Genomic DNA, 21,101 nt, shown 5'->3' on the forward strand with positions numbered 1-21,101 from the left:
GGTGGTTGCTAAGGTGGTGTTTAGTGGTTGCTATGATATTTCAGGTGGCTGCTATGGTATTTCTAATTGGCTGCTATGGCGTTGATAGGTGGTTGCTATAGTGGTCTTTGGTGGTTGCTGTGGTGTTTCTAAGTGGTTCATATAGTGTTGTTGAGTAGTTTGTAGGTGGTTTCTATCATATTTCTTCTAGTTGCCATGGTACATCTAAATGGTTGCTATGGTGTTAATAGGTGGTTGCTATGGTGGTGTTTAGTGGCTGCTATGGTATTTCTAATTGGCTGCTATGGTATTTCTGATTGGCTGCTATGGTGGTTGTAAGTGGTTGCTTTGATATGCCAGGTGGTTGCTATGGTAGTTACGGTCATTCAAGGTCATTCTGCACTGGGTTCTCTATACAGCCCAGTCTGCGTGCTGAACAACGGAGGAGTTGACCCGGGGTGGACTTCATTAACGAGCTCACCTCCCAAACAAAGGATTGCATCTGATTAGTGAATGTGACCGGGCACGTCACCTTTACACGCTTCACAGGCTGAGTTTACAGCCCTGGGCTAAAGCTTATTACCACATCTGCATAGCAACACACCCCGCATGCAAATACATGCTGTTCTCAGTCTGGGTGAAACCGGGAGATATTCATGCAGTAATACACGAGAGGTCAAGCTCTGCTCTGAGGTACTGGTGTCCTGCAAGTTCCATATCAACCATAAATGACTTTGGAATGAAAGACATTTTTACAGTCTTTAAAACTGCCCCATACCCTAGCAACCACCTGGAACACTGTGTACACCTCACAAACCACCTAGCAACACCCAAGCAACCACTTAGCAACTACGTGGAGCATCCAGACATAAAACCACCTGACATATTACAGCAGTTAGGTAAAGCAATAGACCACAGCTTAGCAATATCTTGGAAAACATTTGAGCCAGTTAGCAATGCCCTAACACCACTGTCACCACACCCTAGCAACCACCAGGACATATCATAATAACTGTTTACCAACATCGTAATTAAACATAGCAATGCCCTAGCAACCACTTAAATACTACTTTCACCATCTGGCAACACCCTAGCAACCACCAAGACATATCATAACAACTGGTTAGTAACACCATAGTCAAACATAGCAATGACCTAGCAACCAGTAGAAAACATCCCAGTCACCATCTGAAAACACCCTACCAACCACCAAGACATACCATAACAACATCTTAATCAAACCTAGCAATACCATAGCAAGCCCTTAAAACACCACTGTCACCATCTGGCAACCACCAGGACATACCATAACAACTGGTTACCAACACCTTAATTAAACTCAGCAATGTCCTTGCAACTACTTAAATATTACTTTTACCATCTGGCATAACCCTAGCAACCACCAATACATAACATAACAACTGGTCAGTAACACTATAATGAAACATAGCAATGCCTTAGCAACCAGTAGAAAACATCCCAGTCACCATCTGGAAACCATACCAACCACCAATACATAACATAACAACTGGTTACCAACACCTTAATCAAACCTAGCAATACCTTAGCAACCCCTTAAACACAACTGTCACTATCTGGCAACACCCTAGCAACCACTAGGACCTACCATAACAACTGGTTACCCACATCTTAATCAAACTTAGCAATGCCCTAGCAACCACTTAAAACACCACTGTCATCATCTGGCAAAACCCTAGCAACCACCAAGACATACCATAACAACTGGTTACCCACATCTTAATCAAACTTAGCAATGCCCTAGCAACCACTTAAAACACCACTGTCATCATCTGGCAACACCCTAGCAACAACTGGTTACCAACACCTAAATCAAACTTAGCAATGCCTTAGCAACCCCTTAAAACACCACTATCATCATCAGGCAACACCCTAGCAACCACAAAGACGCATCAAACCAGCCAGGTGGGAGCACCCTAATTATTGCCTGGGGTAATAAAAAACCACTAGGAATGCCCTAGCAACCATTTGGAAGACAATAGCAACTACTTGAAAAACCAGAACAACCACTTGACAACACCATAGCAACCATCAAGACATAGCAGAACAACCAGTTAGTAGCACCCTAATCAGTGCCTGGGAGAACATAGCAACCATTCAGCAATGCCCAGCAACAAGTTAAACACCCTAGCAACCGCCTAGATTGCTTAAGCTAGAGTCTGCAGTTCTGAGGTCAGTTTCACATTAGTGTCTCTATTTATCCTCATTAGGCAGAGTGGACAGTGGGGAGTGGACGGCGGCAGGAGGACGGCTCACTGCTGTCACTCAGCCCGCTCTCAGATATCATCTCATTAAGGTTCTGTCAGTCTGGAGAACAGAGGAACGAGCGCTATTAAAAACACATCACAACCAATCAGAAGCAGCCGATTCAGTCTGACACTGTTTGTTCATCACCGCTGGACGGGTCAATCACTGATATTAATGAAGCGTCTCCTCAAAGCCGCTTCCTTCATCAGTTTCTCTTTAGCTGGACTGATCTGATCTGCATGCAGGCTGTCTAGAAACGAAGGAGGTGATGTACACTGAGGAGGCGGAGCTACAGTCTCTCATTAGGGTGAATATTAATAAAGCTCTAAATGTAGGTATTGTGATATACACTGAGGAGGCGGAGCTACAGTCTCTCATTAGGGTGAATATTAATAACACTCTAAATGTAGGTATTGTGATATACACTGAGGAGGAGGAGCTACAGTCTCTCATTAGGGTGAATATTAATAACGCTCTAAATGTAGGTATTGTGATATACACTGAGGAGGAGGAGCTACAGTCTCTCATTAGGGTGAATATTAATAACGCTCTAAATGTAGGTATTGTGATATACACTGAGGAGGAGGAGCTACAGTCTCTCATTAGGGTGAATATTAATAACGCTCGAAATGTAGGTATTGTGATATACACTGAGGAGGAGGAGCTACAGTCTCTCATTAGGGTGAATATTAATAACGCTCGAAATGTAGGTATTGTGATATACACTGAGGAGGCGGAGCTACAGTCTCTCATTAGGGTGAATATTAATAATGCTCTAAATGTAGGTATTGTGATATACACTGAGGAGGAGGAGCTACAGTCTCTCATTAGGGTGAATATTAATAACGCTCTAAATGTAGGTATTGTGATATACACTGAGGAGGCGGAGCTACAGTCTCTCATTAGGGTGAATATTAATAACGCTCTAAATGTAGGTATTGTGATATACACTGAGGAGGAGGAGCTACAGTCTATCATTAGGGTGAATATTAATAACGCTCTAAATGTAGGTATTGTGATATACACTGAGGAGGCGGAGCTACAGTCTCTCATTAGGGTGAATATTAATAACGCTCTAAATGTAGGTATTGTGATATACACTGAGGAGGCGGAGCTACAGTCTCTCATTAGGGTGAATATTAATAACTCTAAATGTAGGTATTGTGATATACACTGAGGAGGAGGAGCTACAGTCTCTCATTAGGGTGAATATTAATAACTCTAAATGTAGGTATTGTGATTTACACTGAGGAGGCGGAGCTACAGTCTCTCATTAGGGTGAATATTAATAACGCTCTAAATGTAGGTATTGTGATATACACTGAGGAGGCGGAGCTACAGTCTCTCATTAGGGTGAATATTAATAACTCTCTAAATGTAGGTATTGTGATATACACTGAGGAGGCGGAGCTACAGTCTCTCATTTGGGTTCTGTAAACTTAGCAACAGTAGCTATGAAAGAATTCATTTGTGGGCGGAGTCTGGTGTGTGTATAGGAGATACTCCACCTGTTATCTACGATCTGCTGGCGTATCATCTTGACGTACTCGAAGCTCTCCACACAGCAGATGTCGTACACCAGGATGTAGGCACTGGCATTACGGACCCCTCTGCAGCGTGAGTCCAGCCACTCCTACAAGCACACACACACACACACCAGAGATGTTTAATGATGGTTACTAAAGTGCAGCGCCCCCTGCTGTGCATGGGGCTGCGTAACTGCATGACGGGGCAGAGCAGAGTGCCCATGCAGACCCCTGTCCACCAAAATGAACAGGTGAGTGTCCGAACTCTGCTCTTCTCTCCTATCAAACCGCTGACCGCTGAAGTGGCCTTCCTGGCTGAGTCTGTTTCAGAAGGTCATTTGCATGCAGTTCCCGCCACCCCCCTCAGCGAGAGCGCAACAGCGGGAATGATTTACTAATGGTAATTATGCAGTACAGTGGGGTAAGACTGAAAAGAGCTCAGGGCAAATTGCATCGGTCGTGACACACTGACCTCCTCTCTCTCTCTCTCTCTCTCTCTCTCTCTCTCTCTCTCTCTTTCTGTATATCCTCCTGTTCTCTCTCCTACACTTTGCTCAGCTCGCTCGCCCCTGCTTTCGCTGCTCTCGAGCGAGATCGTATAATCACTTGTTGTGAGTAGAAAGCTCTCAGACTGTGAGCAGAATACAGATTAGTGAGAGAGAGTGAGAGAGAGTGAGCGAGCGAGAGACAACAGAAATACACTCACACCTACACACATATATAAATATATAAATAAATATATATATAAATAAATATAGCTGGATCTACATATTAGGCAGCGAGTGAACAGTCAGTTCTTGAGGAGGATGAAGGCGCTGAAGCAGGAGAAATGAGGTTCTCCACTGGTTAAAAGGTTCCCCTCAATGATGGAGAACATCTTGCAGAACCATTAAAATAAAGGACTCTGTATAGAACCAGAAAGGGTTCCACTATTGTAAGGAGTCAAAGCGCCTTTTGGTTTTGGTAAGGGGTTTCTCAAAGCAATGGTTCTACACAGAACCGTGACGACCCAGGGAGGTGTTCTTGTTGGCCTGCATAGAGTCCTACATTTAACAGCACCTGTAATGCAAAGGGGGGTTCTAAGAGGCTTGGTTACATGGTTCCTCTCAGTGATGGAACATCTTGTAGATGTTCTATTCCAAAGAGAAATCAATTAGTTTCAGTTTGACTTAATGAAAAGGTTCTTTAATGGTTCTTTAATGGTTCCTTTGTAAAGTAATGGTTCTATGATGTAGAACCTCTTGCAAATGGGATCCACTATTTTTAGAAGTCACACTTTGTTACTCTTAAAAAGGAGGTTCTCCAAGGGTTCTTTAGTAAACGCAGCGGTTAGACTGTTCTACAACAGGTTCAGCGGTTCCTCTAAACATCAGGCAGGTCTTGTGAGGTGTTCCCCGTATGCAGCTGATAGTGCCTACCAGCAGAGCTCCATATTAGGCAGGTGGTCTCACACACACACACACACACACAGCTGTAACTGCTGGTGAAAGCATGGAAATGAAATCCATCCATCTGAAGGTGAATCCAGACAGTGGTGCTCACACACACACACACACACACACACACACACACACACACACACACACACACACACACACACACACACATCAGCAGTGGGAATAATCACCTTCATTCTGTGCTGCACACTAACCAGTTTACACACACACTCTCTCTCTCTCTCTCACACACACCAGGGCTGTGTTAATGAATGCAATCAGACACACAGACAAATATGGTGCCACTCACACTGTTACTGAGAGAGAGAGGGGGGGGGGGCGAGAGAGAGAGAGAGAGAGAGAGAGAGAGAGAGAGAGAGAGAGAATATAAAAGAACTAAGAGAGAGAGAGAGAGAGAGAGAGAATATAAAAGAACTAAGAGAGAGAGAGAGAGAGAATATAAAAGAACTAAGAGAGAGAGAGAGAATATAAAAGAACTAAGAGAGAGAGAGAGAGAGAATATAAAAGGAGTAAGAGAGAGAGAGAGAGAGAGAGAATATAAAAGAACTAAGAGAGAGAGAGAATATAAAAGGACTAAGAGAGAGAGAGAGAATATAAAAGAACTAAGAGAGAGAGAGAGAGAGAGAATATAAAAGGAGTAAGAGAGAGAGAGAGAGAGAATATAAAAGAACTAAGAGAGAGAGAGAATATAAAAGGACTAAGAGAGAGAGAGAGAGAGAGAATATAAAAGAACTAAGAGAGAGAGAGAATATAAAAGAACTAAGAGAGAGAGAGAGAGAGAGAATATAAAAGGACTAAGAGAGAGAGAGAGAGAGAGAGAGAATATAAAAGGACTAAGAGAGAGAGAGAGAGAATATAAAAGGACTAAGAGAGAGAGAGAGAGAGAGAGAGAATATAAAAGGACTAAGAGAGAGAGAGAGAGAGAATATAAAAGAACTAAGAGAGAGAGAGAATATAAAAGAACTAAGAGAGAGAGAGAGAGAGAGAATATAAAAGGACTAAGAGAGAGAGAGAGAGAATATAAAAGGACTAAGAGAGAGAGAGAGAGAGAGAGAGAATATAAAAGGACTAAGAGAGAGAGAGAGAGAATATAAAAGGACTAAGAGAGAGAGAGAGAGAGAGAGAGAGAATATAAAAGGACTAAGAGAGAGAGAGAGAGAGAATATAAAAGGACTGAGAGAGAGAGAGAGAGAGAGAAAATATAAAAGGACTAAGAGAGAGAGAGAGAGAATATAAAAGGACTAAGAGAGAGAGAGAGAGAATATAAAAGGACTAAGAGAGAGAGAGAGAGAATATAAAAGAACTAAGAGAGAGAGAGAATATAAAAGAACTAAGAGAGAGAGAGAGAGAGAGAATATAAAAGGACTAAGAGAGAGAGAGAGAGAGAGAGAATATAAAAGGACTAAGAGAGAGAGAGAGAGAGAGAGAGAGAATATAAAAGGACTAAGAGAAAGAGAGAGAGAGAGAGAGAGAGAGAGAGAGAGAGAGAGAGAATATAAAAGGACTAAGAGAGAGAGAGAGAGAGAGAGAGAGAGATAATTTTATTGTTAAATTTATGTGTTTTTACAGGTCAGATGAACACACACTACTAACACACTCTCCACCAGCATGTCGGTCAGTCAGTGTCACTGCAGTGCTGAGAATGACCCCCCACCCAAAAAATTACAGTCAGCTCTGTGGTGGTCCGTCCTGTGGGGTCCTGAGCACTGAAGAACACACAGGGTGAGAGGAGGAGGCTGATAACAGAGTCAGAAGAGAAACACAGTTTCTATTAGATTTTTGAGAAGCTGATTGCATTTGATTGCATTCAGCAACAAGAGTGTTAGTGAGATCACTCCCCACCTCCTCATCCACACCTCCTCATTTACATTTACATTTACATTTACGGCATTTAGCAGACGCTCTTATCCAGAGCGACTTACAAAGTGCTTTATTATTTACCCAAGAAAAGCCTCAGCTAGTTAGAATAGACTAATAATTCAAAGGATACCTCCAAGCTTAGACATTACTAAACACAATACAATAAGGCGACCATAGAACTATTCGTCCAAGTACTCTCTGAAGAGGTGGGTCTTCAGTCTGCGTTTGAAGACAGCGAGCGACTCGGCCGTTCGGACATCCAGGGGCAGCTCATTCCACCACTTTGGTGCCAGGACAGAAAAAAGCCTGGACGCTTGTCTTCCGCGGATTTTGAGGGATGGTGGGTCGAGCCGAGCCGTACTTGAAGCTCGAAGGGCTCTTGGTGCGGATCGGCTTTTGACCATTGCCATTAGATACGGAGGGGCTGGTCCGTTCTTGGCTTTGTAGGCCAGCGTCAGGGTTTTGAATCTGATACGGGAAGGAGCTACAGGAAGCCAGTGGAGAGAACGCAGCAGTGGAGTGACATGGCTGAATTTAGGGACATTGAGGACGACCCGTGCCGCTGCATTCTGGATGAGTTGCAGGGGCCTGATGGTGCGCAGAGGGAGACCAGCCAGAAGAGAGTTGCAGTAGTCAAGTCTGGAAGTGACGAGAGACTGAACAAGCACCTGGGTGGCCTCTCTAGAGAGGAAGGGTGGAATTCTCCGGATGTTGTACAGAAGAAATCTGCAGGACCGAGTTACGTTTGCAACATGACTTGAGAACGATAACTGATCATCCATCACTACACCAAGGCTGCGGGCTTCAGTAGAGGGAGTGACCAGTGAGTTCTCGAAGGTGATGGCAAGATCGTTTCTTGGTCCAGCAGTTCCCGGGATGTACAGCAGCTCCGTCTTGCTGGGGTTGAGTTTGAGGTGGTGAGCCGCCATCCAAGACGAGACGTCGGCGAGGCATGCTGAGATACGGGTGGAGACCTGTGTGTCAGACGGTGGGAAAGAGAGCATGAGTTGAGTGTCGTCGGCGTAACAGTGGTAAGAGAATCCATGGGAGGATATCACTTTACCAAGAGAGTGAGTGTACAGTGAGAAAAGAAGAGGACCAAGAACTGAGCCTTGTGGAACGCCAGTGGAGAGACTACAAGGAGCGGACGTGTCGCCCTGCCACGTTACCTGGTATGAGCGTCCCTGCATGTATGATGCGAACCATTGCCATGCAGAGCCGGTAATTCCAAGACCGGCAAGGATAGACAGGAGGATCTTGTGGTCCACTGTGTCAAAAGCTGCGGAGAGGTCAAGAAGGATCAGAACCGAGGACAGTCTGGCAGCTTTAGCTGCATGGAGCTTCTCTGTAACTGCAATGAGAGCAGTTTCAGTAGAGTGTGCAGCTTTGAAGCCAGACTGGTTAGGGTCCTGAAGATTGTTCAGAGTGAGAAAGAGAGACAGTTGGTTGTAGACAGAACGTTCGAGAATCTTTGAGAGGAAAGAGAGAAGAGAGATCCCCATCCCCACCTCATCCCAAAAGTACTGGATGGAGCTCCACCACCACCACCATCAGTCCAGAGAACACAGCTCTTCCACTGCTCCACAGCTCCTCAATGCTGGGGGGCTTTATTTATCCCCCTCTAGCCCACGCCTGGCATTATTAGGCAGCATGGAGCCAATAGGGTCATGATGTAGATCTGCTCCAGAGAGTCCTATTCTATTGACAGTACTTCAAGTAGCTGAATGCATTCATTAGAAGGGGTGTCCACAAACTTTTGGTATATCTGTGAGGGTTATTGATTGGTTAATGCAGTGCATGTACACTGAGCGCCCACCTATGGAAGATTAACCTGATTAGACAAAACACAGATTAAGCCTCTCTTAAAGCTGCCCAGGCCAAACCCGCCTGCCTAACCACCCGCCTGCCTGCCTGCCTGCCTGCCTGCCTGCCCGCCAACCCGGCCCAATAACAGAGAAAAAGCCCAAAAAGGCAGCGCTGTACCCTCTCGCCTGCACTATTGGACTAAAGATAGCTCCTGTGTTTTTACGCCTACACTTACAAGCTGGTGCTGTGTGTGTGTGTGTGTGTGTGTGTGTGTTCTGCCCACACACCCATGGAGCAGCCTGTTAAAATCCTTATCCAAGGTGCTTTGGATGCACCACCAGCTCTGCTGAGCTAAAAATAGACACTTGTCCCCGTGTCTCATCGTAAAAGCAGGAGCGCTGTGCGGCAGGAGAACGTTCGCCTCCTTCTTCATCCCCACTCTTCATCCCCCATCTTCATCCCCCATCTTCATCTTCCTACTGGATCCCCACATGCGTTCCAGCCATGCGTGCGGAATGAGGAAGCTTCAGTTTGACACACAGGGATAACTCATCACTGAACGAGAGCTCCTGCAACTTCCTTTACAGTGGGGGTGAATGCTACCAGGCGTCGGTTGCCATGACTACAACACCAATATAGCCATTTATTGACGATCATCCAAACCCACCAGTGAACCTTCACGGGTCTTCTGAGTGAAATGAGTGTTTTATGGAATGATGATGATGATGATGATGATGATGATGATGAGGATGGTAACGCTGTGGCTAATTTGAAGAAATACATTTTTAGGGACTACTTCTTAATGCATTGTACCCTGCAGCATGTATCCCGCCGCCATGACTGCAATTCAAAGGGTCCATATAATGGAAAAATAAAGTGTGTGATGTCATAAAAACCAGCACCTTTACCTAAATTCATCCACCCGCTCTGTTATCACTGATGTGCTTAAAAAAAAAATCCAAGGTCGCCATGACAACAACACCTTTTTATACCTTTTTTATTTACATCGTCAAGTCCAAACCCACCAGTGAAGCTACACGAGTCTTCTGAGTTTTATATGGATGATGATGATGATGATGAAGGTAAAATAGTGAATAGAGAATCTCCACTAATCCAGTTCTCTTTAGGGACTACTTTCTGTTGCCGCACTACACCCTGCAGCATGTATCCCTCCACCATTTTAATGATCTGAATTTAAAAGCAGGTTCTAGAGCCGAACTCTTCTCAGAACTCTGGTAGAACCGTGTCTCAGGCATCAGGCAGCGTCTTCATCACCATTAGGTGAAGAACTTTCTGTGAGGAGCTTTTATTATTAGAGCTTCAGAGACGTGTTCTGACCAGGTAAGGTTATCTAGAACCGAGCATTTCACTCCAACCCCCCCAAACCGCCACTCTGAATGATTCAATGTTCATCTGAGCTGCTTAATAAAGCTGAAATGTTTGATGGAGCTCCTCTTCAGACTTTGATCTGCTAAATGGACGTGGGGTTCAGTATGATACTCTGTGTAATCCAGCATAATTTAATGTTCTGCATCATCCAACATAATCTGGATTCTGACATGCTGCTTAAATGCAGCCGGGTAATCCACTGCTGCCTGTCAGCTCAGGTGCATCAGGTGTGTTTGTGGATGGAGGGTGAGGACCCCTGTAATAGTGTAAGGCTAGCATCACCCAATAGAGCAAGACAGAGTATAATAGAATAGAATAGAATAGAATAGAACAGAACAGAATAGAACAGAGCATAATAGAATAGAGCAGAGTACAATAGAACAGAATAGAGCAAGACAAAGCATAATAGAATAGAATAGAATAGAATAGAACAGAACAGAGCATAATAGAATAGAATATAACAGAACAGAACAGAGCATAATAGAATAGAATAGAATAGAACAGAACAGAGCATAATAGAATAGAATAGAACAGAACAGAGCATAATAGCATAGAATAGAATAGAGCAGAGTACAATAGAACAGAATAGAGCAAGACAGAGCACAATAGAATAGAATAGAGTACAATAGAATAGAACAGAGCATAATAGAATAGAATAGAGTACAATAGAATAGAACAGAGCATAATAGAATAGAACAGAGTACAATAGAATAGAACAGAGCATAATAGAATAGAATAGAGTACAATAGAATAGAACAGAGCATAATAGAATAGAGCAGAGTACAATAGAATAGAGCAGAGTACAATAGAACAGAATAGAGCAAGACAGAGCATAATAGAATAGAATAGAATAGAGTACAATATAATAGAGCAGAACAGAGCATAACAGCATAGAATAGAGTACAATAGAATAGAGCAGAACAGAATAATAGAATAGAATAGAGTACAATAGAACAGAATAGAGCAAGACAGAGCATAATAGAATAGAATAGAATAGAATGGAACAGAGCATAATAGAATAGAGCAGATGTCATAAGACTGTAAATCACTATAGCTTAGTCATTCCCAGTTCTCCTACTATCTAGAACTCAAACAGTGCTACAGGTTCTAGGGGGGGGGGGGGGGGGGTGAAGGCTAGCATGGTGTTTCACATCAGCGAACAGATGCTCATGCTGGCTAGCATCACCCACACTGAGTGACGGGGGAGAGGGAGGACCATCCTACACACCCTACACAGAGTGAGGGAAGATAGTAATGGTCTCTGGGACTCCCTGTTACTGACGGATGGCTGTGGCACCACTAGGGATTGAACCTGTGACCTCCTGACGATGTGACCAGTCACATGCTCTTGGTTTGCAGATACATTTTGTCAGAAGGAGGCTCAGCACCTCCTACAGCTCAGAGCTGGAGACGTACAAATCCAAAACCCAGTGACAGGTGTGATCCAGGTGTGTGCCAGGTGTGCAGCAGGTGTGATCCAGGTGTGTGCCAGGTGTGTGCCAGGTGTTTGGATTCTAGTTTTCTCAAGCACACTCCTCTCTGAGAAAGCAGCACAGCCACAGTGTGTGTGAGACAGCAACAGAGCATCTCAGTAGAGAAACTACTGGAGCACACAGAGGGACAGGAGAATAGAATAAAATAGAATATGGCAGAACAGAGTAGAATTGAATGGAGAGTAATAAAGTGCAGTAGAATAGAACAAATACAACCCTGTGCAAAAAGAACTGAACAGAATGATAGTAGTGTAGCACAGAGCAGGACAGAGCACAGTAGAATAGAACAGAATAGAATAAAGTAGAATAGAATAGAACAGAGCAGAGCACAATAGAATAGAAAGGAATGGAATACAACAGAATGGAGTAGAATGAAATAGAATGGAACAGAGTACAACAGAACAGAATAGAACAGAACAGGGCATAATAGAACAGAATGGAGTACAACAGAATAGAACAGAGTGCAATAGAATGGAGTATAATAGAATAGAATAGAGAAGGACAGAGCATAATAGAATATAATGGAGTACAATAGAATAGAGCAAAGTACAATAGAATAGAGTACAATAGAATAGAATCGAGCAGAACAGAGTATAATAGAATAGAATAGAATGGAGTACAATAGAATAGAGCAAAGTACAATAGAATAGAGTACAATAGAATAGGATAGAGCAGAATAGAATAGAGCAGAATAGAGTACAATAGAATAGAGTACAATAGTATAGAGTACAATAGAATAGAATAGAGCAGAATAGAGTACAATAGAATAGAATAGAGCAGAACAGAGTATAATAGAATAGAATGGAGTACAATAGAATAGAGCAAGACAGAGCAGAATAGAATAGAGTACAATAGAATAGAGCAAAGTACAATAGAATAGAGTACAATAGAATAGAGCAGAATAGAGTATAATAGAATAGAATGGAGTACAATAGAATAGAGCAAAGTACAATAGAATAGAGTACAATAGAATAGAATAGAGCAGAACAGAGCATAATAGAATAGAATAGAGTACAATAGAACAGAATAGAGCAAGACAGAGCATAATAGAATAGAATAGAGTGGAACAGAGCATAATAGAATAGAGCAGAGTATAATAGAATAGAGCACAATAGAATAGAATAGAGCAGAACAGAGTATAATAGAATAGAATAGAGCACAATAGAATAGAATTGAGCAGCACAGAGTATAATAGCATAGAATAGAATAGAATAGAATAGAATACGGCAGCACAGCACTACATATTAGTACACTGTAGAACATAAGAAAGAGTAACAGTAGAACAGAATGGAAAAGAAAACCATAAAACAGAAGAGAGCAGAACCCAAAAACAACAGAACCCTGAGTGGAGGAGGAGAAGGAGGAAGGTGAGGAAGAGGAGGGAGGGGTGGGAAAGAAACGCCTCCTCTGTTACGGCTGATCACAGAGCTACACTGAGAGAGAGAGAGAGAGAGACAGACTTATAAAGGCTCTCTCTCCATCTGTCCGAGCGAGGTGTAAACACAGCAGCAGACGCTCAGCAGATCCACAAAGCCGTTCACAGTCATCGTACACTAATCTCCAAAATGAACATCATCTCTAACACACTGTCTGATCTCTGTTTGAGACCCCCGGGGGTCCCTAAAACACTCTCTAAAAGCCGAAGCTGCTGCTGAAACGGAATCTCAGCCATCCCAGGAGTTCTGCTGCGGCTTCCTCTCGGCTGTGAGCGCAGCCTCGCTCTTACAGCCTGCAGCTGAAGCTCTGGTCCACGCTTCCCTCCTCCTGTCCTGAACTAGAGGACGCATCTACAGCCTTCAGTCCTAACAAGGGTTCTTCAAGGGTTCTTCAATGGTTCTTTAGTAAAGCAGAGGGTTTAATGTTAGGTTAGGTTAGGATAAAATGAAGGTTCTGAAAGGGTTCTCTGAAACCATGCCACTGATTTTCTAAAGTCGGTTCTGCACAAATTAAAGTTTGCTTACCTAGAACCTGAGCATCCAACCCAAGAACCAAAGATCCATCCAGTCTGACTGGGGCTTTCCTAGGTGGTACTCTCCAGAAAAGAGCTCCTCATTCCTAAGTGAGTGCCACCCAGAAAACTGCCCCTCAGGGAAGCTCCACCTTGGGAAAATGCTGCCTAGGGAAGCACCACAGAGGGAAGCACCACAGAGGGAAGCACCACAGAGGAAAGTGGCCATTGGGGAGGTGTCACCGAGGAAAGTACCACCATGGAAAACGCCCCTCAAAAAAAAATCCTCATTGGGGAAATGTTCCCCACTGGGGAAAGAGCCCCTTGGGGAAGCATCACTTGGGAATGATCTGCTGACGAATGTAGCACGCCTCACAAAGTAAGGAAAGTGCCTCAAAGGGAAGCGCCACCAAGACAAGTACCACTCAGAAGCCCACGCTGGGAAATTCCCTGCCCCTAAATGAAATTCCCCTCATTGATCCCCCCCAAGGAAGCCCCACTGGTGGAAGCACCCCTCGAGGAGGCCCAGCTTAGGGAGGTCACACCACAAAAAGTGAGGAAAGTGCCACCAATAAAAGCATCGCTTGGTAAAGCGCCACCGAGAAAAGTGCCCTCAGGGAAGCACTGCTGATGAAAATCGCCACTCTGTGAAGTGCCACAGAGGAAAGTACCCCTCATGGAATCCCTACAAAAAACATCAGAAAAATTCCCCTATAAGGAAGCACCCGTCCAGAAAGTGCCACAGAGGAAATCAATCCTAAGTGAGTGCCACCCAGAAAACTGCCCCGCAGGGAAGCCCCAGCTTTGGAAAACTCTGCCTAGGGAAGAACCACTGAGAAAAGTACCACCATGGAAAATGCCCTTCAGGAAAGTGTTCCTCGAGGAAATGCCCCTTTTTGGGGAAATGTTGCACCACTAGGGAAAGTGCCCCTTGAGGAAACCCCACTGGGGAAAGATCCGCTGGGGAACGCGACACTTGGAGAAGTCTCACAAAGGAAAGTGCCTCACAGGGAAGCGCCACCAAGAAAAGTACCACCCAGACAAAACACCCTCAGGGAAGCCCAGGCTGGGAAATAGCCTTCAGGTAAGTGTCCCTAAATAAAATTCCCCTCAGAAAAATCCTCAATGTCCAACAAAGCCCAGCTTGGGGAAGCCACGCCCCAAAAAGCATCCCTTGGTAAAGTGCCACAGAGTAAAGTACCCCTCAAGGAATCCCTACAGAGAAAGACACCATCGGGGAAAGTTCCCCTATAGTGAAGCACCCTTCCAGGAAGCGCCACATAGAAACGCACCCCCTGCAGAAGTGCTGCTGAGGGACACACTGCTCTGTACGTCCCAGTCGTTAACATCTCTCCATCTTTTACACCACCAAGACGACAAGCAACAGCATCCAGCAAAACATTCACCAGATATTTTGTAACAGTGGCAAAAACAAACCCATGCTTTGCTGCGTGGCTCCTGTGAGCCGCTGCAGTGACGTAAGTAACAGGGTGGTAAATAGAGGTACGGACATCTGAGCAAATATCACCCCAAACAAGCTCACACGCTTATTATTTATACGTCAAAAAACAACGTACATGCTTCAGAAATGCGTTCTGTGGAACTTTTAAGGGCTGGTTCTGTGAACAACGCGAGTCCCGGGAGCGCTGCAGGTCTTGGGGGTGAACAGGAGCGAACGGCCCACCCGAGCCGTGCCGGCGCTCACTCGTCAAATTGATGAGCTCAGATCAGACAGAGGCCGTTAGCGGACGGGTGTGGAGCTGTAATGAAGTGCTGATTACCCACAAGTCTGAGGCTCTAATCCTGCTTTAACTCAATCAGGGCTGCTGGGAGATGAAGCACAGCCTCCGGGGGTTCGGTTCTGCTCCACTTGCAGTCCGATCAGAGAGTCAGGTCGGGATGTGAGGAGTGGAAGCATCCTAGCTCAGCGGAAACGGGCCATATCCAACCAGTGTGTATTCACCCGGGACCCCTGCTGAGGCTAATGGAGCTCAATAAAGCCATTTCAGAGCGTGAGAGAGAGAGAGAGAGCGCAACGCTGCAGTGCTGCAGTCTCACTCGCCCTTTATGGCATTCTCCTTCTGCATCTTCTCTCTCGCTTCCCTCTGCGCTCTCCTGCTGCTCTCGCTGCTGTTCTTCAGCTTGGTTTTAACCCCTTCAACACCTCTAAAACCACTTGTTTGGATTCACTGAGCTTTGCAGAAGTTTAGGCACCCCCTGCTTAAGGGAGTAGCGCTCTCTCTCTGCTAACGTCTTGAGGCCAGACACCACAGGACACCTTCAGAGGTCTCGCAGAGGCCTTTAAAACGCAGGTGGTTTTAATGTTATGGCTGATTGTTTGTCTTGTTTTTTTTCTCCGGCTACATCTCTTCATCCCTCATGCTTTCACATTCAACACTCGTCTCCTCTCTCGTCTCCAAACCCTAATATTAAAAAAAAAACCAACCCTCACCAGAAGGTCCCGTTGCCTTGGCGACCTCAGAAGGCCCCGTTTGGAGAGGGTCTTCTGATGTCAGCGCTGGGCTTTTTATTGCATACATTTCAAAACAGCTGCAGGTCGGGCAAAGACCTGGATATGTAGAAAGGGGAGATTCTCCAATATTTCAGAATTCAAACGCAGAATTTTAACGTCTAACGTCTGATTCCATATAACACACCTGATCCTCCCCTGTGCTGCAGTGGTAACGCATTGGTTTAGTGGGTTGCTGGTTCAAACCTGGTGTCCTGCAATCTAAGCAAACTACATCCAATCATCCTTGTTCACCTTTCTGATTACAAATGTGTGGTTGGTGTGGCGCAATAGAAAACACCACTACCTGCCAGTGAGCTATTACACCATGTGGGAAACTGGGGTTCAATTCCTGGTCTGGGTGAATGTGGGTGCTGCGCTACACCAATAAGAGTCCTTGGGCCAGACTCCTAACACTACATTGCCCCACCTCTGTAATACCAGTAACCTTGTAAGTCGCTCTGGATAAGAGCATCAGATAAATGCTATAAATGTAGACGTAATCCAGCCTCCAATGAATTTGTTTATATTTTCTGGTGTTTAGGAGTTGATGGACTTTCCCCTTAACCCCTTAAACCCCATGTTCATGATTCAGTCAATAATCCCAATACAGAAAACACTATAAATCATTTGTTAACTGTTAGCATATTTAATGGAGTCCCTCAGGGTTCTAGTTTAGGGTCTACAAAACTTGTAATAAAGAGTGAAGAACTGAAGCTCTCAGGGTTTAAAGGGTTAAAGGTGGTATTACAGATGACTGCATGTTTCTAGGGTCAACTACGGTCAACGTGGGTCTCAAGGGACTAGATGTTCTAGATATATGTTCTTTGTTTTAGGAGGAGCAAAGAGTCTCCTCAGCCGTTTTCACATATGAACTCTGGACATTCAGGCCTGGACATTCTCCGGAGTTGTCCTCTTAAACAGCCAGAGATTTTCTGACTACAGGAATTGTTCGGCATGGTTTAGGCAAGGGGCGGAGCCTGTGTAGCGCATGCAGGCCGTACGGCAGGAGGCACGGCATGGTGCAAAGCGTATGCGTCAGTTGCATGAGAAACATCAACAGGCCCACCGTGAATTCTCTGGGAAATGACCAATGACTGCTCATCTGGGCTCACCTGGACGTTACCAGGGGGGCTAGTGTTCTAGTAGGTTACGGTGCACTTCTGAAAGGGGCTGTGAGAAGAAGAAGATCCGGGGGTTCCTTCTCAAGAGTAGATGAGATTGTGAAGAGACCTCACTTCAAGAACTTGGTCAGACCTTCCTCGAAGAAAGCTGGACCCTCAAGCTGACACCTGACCTCTTCATAACGTCTTAATGAGGCTCAGAGCGAAGAAGTTCAGGAACGAGGAGAGACCATCGCTGAGACAGTGAAGATCATGTAGCAGGAATGTAGTCGTCCCCCCCATCCCACTCCACTCCACTCCACCCCACCCCCACCCATCCCAGCTATCTCTGCCTGTGGGGGTTCTACATGAAACATGCTTACGGATGCTCTAGTCAAGCCACGTCACCATAGCAACAACTACCCCGGCGAGATCTGTTTCTGGAGGAAAGCCCTCTCCCCCATAAGCGTTACGCAGCCTGCACCAGGCGAGCGGATTCAACCCGCAGACTTCTTCACCGAGCTCCACCGAGCCGGTCGGACCCGGAGGGCACTGGATTAGACGATAAGTGAGCTGGGGAAACAGTCCACAGCTCCCTGAGGGACACGGCTGATGGCTTTACGATCTGTCGGGCCCTTGGTGAGCACATCCCGGGTTGCTATTGTAACAGGAGAGGGACCAACTGACCGACTGCACCTGGACTAATTCCACGTCCTTTATTTTAGTAGGAGCAAAGCGTGGGCTGCTGAATTCCTCCGCCTAAACCAGAGCAGGCCCAGCAGCCTTTATGGGGCCCCCCCATTACCACCACCTCAGCTCCAGATGCGTCATCACTCCATAGACTACCCTGTGTGTGTGTGTGTGCGTGTGTGTGTGTATAAAGTACCCACCATCATTAGCATTATTTGTAATTAGCTTCCGTCATACCGAGGTCATTCTGGCTGTTGTTTTTAACCTTACAGGAGGAGCAAACTCCCAAAAGAATTTTGACAAAAGTATTGGGACACCTGCTCATTCAGTGCTTCTTCTGAAATCAAGGGTATTAAAAAGAGCTGATCCTGCTTTTGTTGGAGGAACTGTCTCTACTGTATCTACTGTCTCTACTGTCCAGAGAAGAAGGAGCATTGCTGTGAGGATTTGATTGCAAAAGTGGTAGAGAGGTCAGGATGTTGGATGGATCATCACCACCCCACCTCATCCCATCCAAAAGTGCTAAATGGAGCACCACCACCACCACCATCATTCCAGAGAACACAGCTCTTCCACTGCTCCACAGCTCCTCAATGCTGGGGGGCTTTATACCCCTCTACTAGCCCATGCCTGACATTATTAGGCAGCATGGAGCCAATAGGGTCATGATAATCTGCTCTTGTGTCGACAATGGGAGCAACTTAAAGTAGCTGAATGCATTTATTAGAAGGGGTGTCCACAAACATTTGGACATGCATTATTTGCATGCTTTAGCATTATTTGTAATTAGCTTCCATCATACTAGGGCCATTCTGGCTATTGTTTTTAACTTTACAGGTGGAGCAAACTCCTAAAACTCCCAAAACTCCCAAAATACACCTGCTAATTCATTGCTTTTTCTGAAATCAAGGATATTAAAAAGAGCTGATCCTGCTTTTGTTGGAGGAACTGTCATGTTGCGCAATTCCCTTTCTCCCTGGGCCAGAAATACGAAACAAAAAAGGTAAGGGGAGGGCGGAGGCGGGAGCTGACGATGTAAAGGAGAGCTAGAGGAGATATGGCCGATCCAGAACTTTTCTGATGTCACAGCTTTTTTTTTCCACAGCGATGTACTTCAGCTCAGATTAGGTTAAGACAAAGAAGTCGTCTTGCACAGGAACCCTCAGTTTTGCAGCTGAGGAAGGGTCACGTTTGCTACACTTTGCTGTAGATTGGAAGCATACATCACCTACACATGCACCTGAAAGGCCAGCGCGGTCACTAGCTCTGGAACTCTGCTGGAGATCCACCCTCTCCTGCAGCCCCAGCACAATGTAGGTTCCTGCAGAGCTCACCCCCAACCTCAGCAGGTTTCCCCTCCTAGCCAATCACTCATCACAATACCGATTAGTGCTTACTGAATTTCCCTGCCTCAATGTTCTGGCAGGTATGACCTCCAACACTATCTAGGTTCCTGCAGGTTTCACCGGCAAATTAATCTAGAACTTGGTGCTGGTGCTCTTACGCTCACCTCCAGCACAATGCAGGGTCTCAAAGATTTCACCTTGCGATTTACTTACATTGACCTAAAACCTCAAGGTCCTGCAGATTTCACCTTCAGCACAATGTGCATGCCTGATGGTATGACCTCCAACACAACCTAGTTCCTCTAGATGTTCATCTCCAAGGTTCCACCTTCAGCCTTTATCTACAGTCCTGCACTGCCTCCAAACCAGACCGAGGACGTCTGAGGGCTATGACCAGATCATGTCACCAGACTTGGGTTAGAGCTAAACCAATAAACCACAAGCAAGAACACGGATCTCCAGGAGCACGGTTTGGAGACCACCAGGATATATCACAGAAACCACAGGACAGAACTTTTTCGCATGCCTGTATCCTGTACCTGAGTGGGGCTGGAAGGAAACGAGGCAATCGGTGGGACGTCCAGGATCTTCAGGTCGTACATGACCCCGTTGAGGATGACGGAGGGCCTGTAGACGTACCGTTCCTGAGTAGGGCTGTAGCTCTCTGAGAAGTCGTTGTAAACGAAGCGGCGGATGATGGAAGTTTTGCCCACTCCAGGCGCTCCAATGACAGCGATGCTCAGCGTCTCGACCATCCCGGGGGAGATTCGGGCTACACCATGGACAACGACTCCTTCACAAATCCTTCGGACGGAGCGGGTTTGGGGGTCTGATGGTGTTCTTCCTGCCAAATGACATCTTAGTGAGCTCCTCGCCGCCGAATGCGCTCCTGCAGATCACAGTCCTGCTGCTATCTCTTCCCCAAGCGCACCATGTGAGAGTGGTCCAGCGATGCTGAAGATGCTCGGATGCTGCTTTCCATCGGGGACTCCAGCAGCGCTCAGCTTCTCAGCGATCTTCATGCAGGAGGCTGATCTCTCCGTCTTCCTCTCGCTACCTTTTGTCCTCCACACAAGCGGCAGCTGTTATGCTGTCAGGTCTCGTGGTCTGCCTGCATCGCTCCTCTTCTCCATCCTCGTGCTGCGCTCGTGCTCTTCCCCCCTCCCACAACTCACGGCTTCACGCCACGATCACACACACACACACACACACACACACACACACACACACACACACACTCACTGCTGCATTGGCACGCTCTCTCTCTCTCTCTCTCCCGTTCTACACACGCATCTCCTGCTTTTCCTTTCTTGTTTTACAGAATATGGACAAAAGTATTGGGACACCTGCTCATTCAGTGCTTCATCTGAAATCAAGGGTATTAAAAAGAGCTGATCCTGCTTTTGTTGGAGGAACTGTCTCTACTGTCCAGGGATGACGGAGCATTGCTGTGAGGATTTGATTGCACTCAGCAAAAAAAAAAGAAAAAAAAGAGAGAGAGTGGTAGTGAGGTCAGGATGTTGGATGGATGGAGCACCACAACCACCACCATCATCATTTTATAGAACACAGTTCGTCCACTGCTCCACTGCTCCTCAGTGCTGGGGGGCTTAATACCCCCCTAGTCCACGCCTGGCATTATTTGGCAGCATGGAGTCAATAGGGTCATGATAATCTGCTCCAACAATGTGTCAACAATGGGAGCAACT

The 21,101-nt window shown here is 45.7% G+C and overlaps 1 protein-coding gene across 1 annotated transcript in view; it reads right to left on the reverse strand.

Annotated features, from left to right (window-relative positions):
* Positions 1–20,604, reverse strand: part of rasl10a (RAS-like, family 10, member A) — a 32,624-nt gene extending 12,020 nt beyond the window's left edge. The window contains exons 1-2 of the mRNA XM_072664511.1: positions 19,932–20,604; positions 3,774–3,898 (exon numbers count right to left, since the gene is read on the reverse strand). Of these exons, the coding sequence (XP_072520612.1) occupies positions 3,774–3,898; positions 19,932–20,147 (341 nt within the window). The 5' untranslated portion in view covers positions 20,148–20,604. The remainder of the gene's footprint in view (positions 1–3,773; positions 3,899–19,931) is intronic.
* Between the last annotated feature and the right edge of the window lie 497 nt (positions 20,605–21,101).

This window comes from Salminus brasiliensis, chromosome 20, assembly GCF_030463535.1.
Source record: "Salminus brasiliensis chromosome 20, fSalBra1.hap2, whole genome shotgun sequence".
NCBI lineage: Eukaryota > Metazoa > Chordata > Actinopteri > Characiformes > Bryconidae > Salminus > Salminus brasiliensis.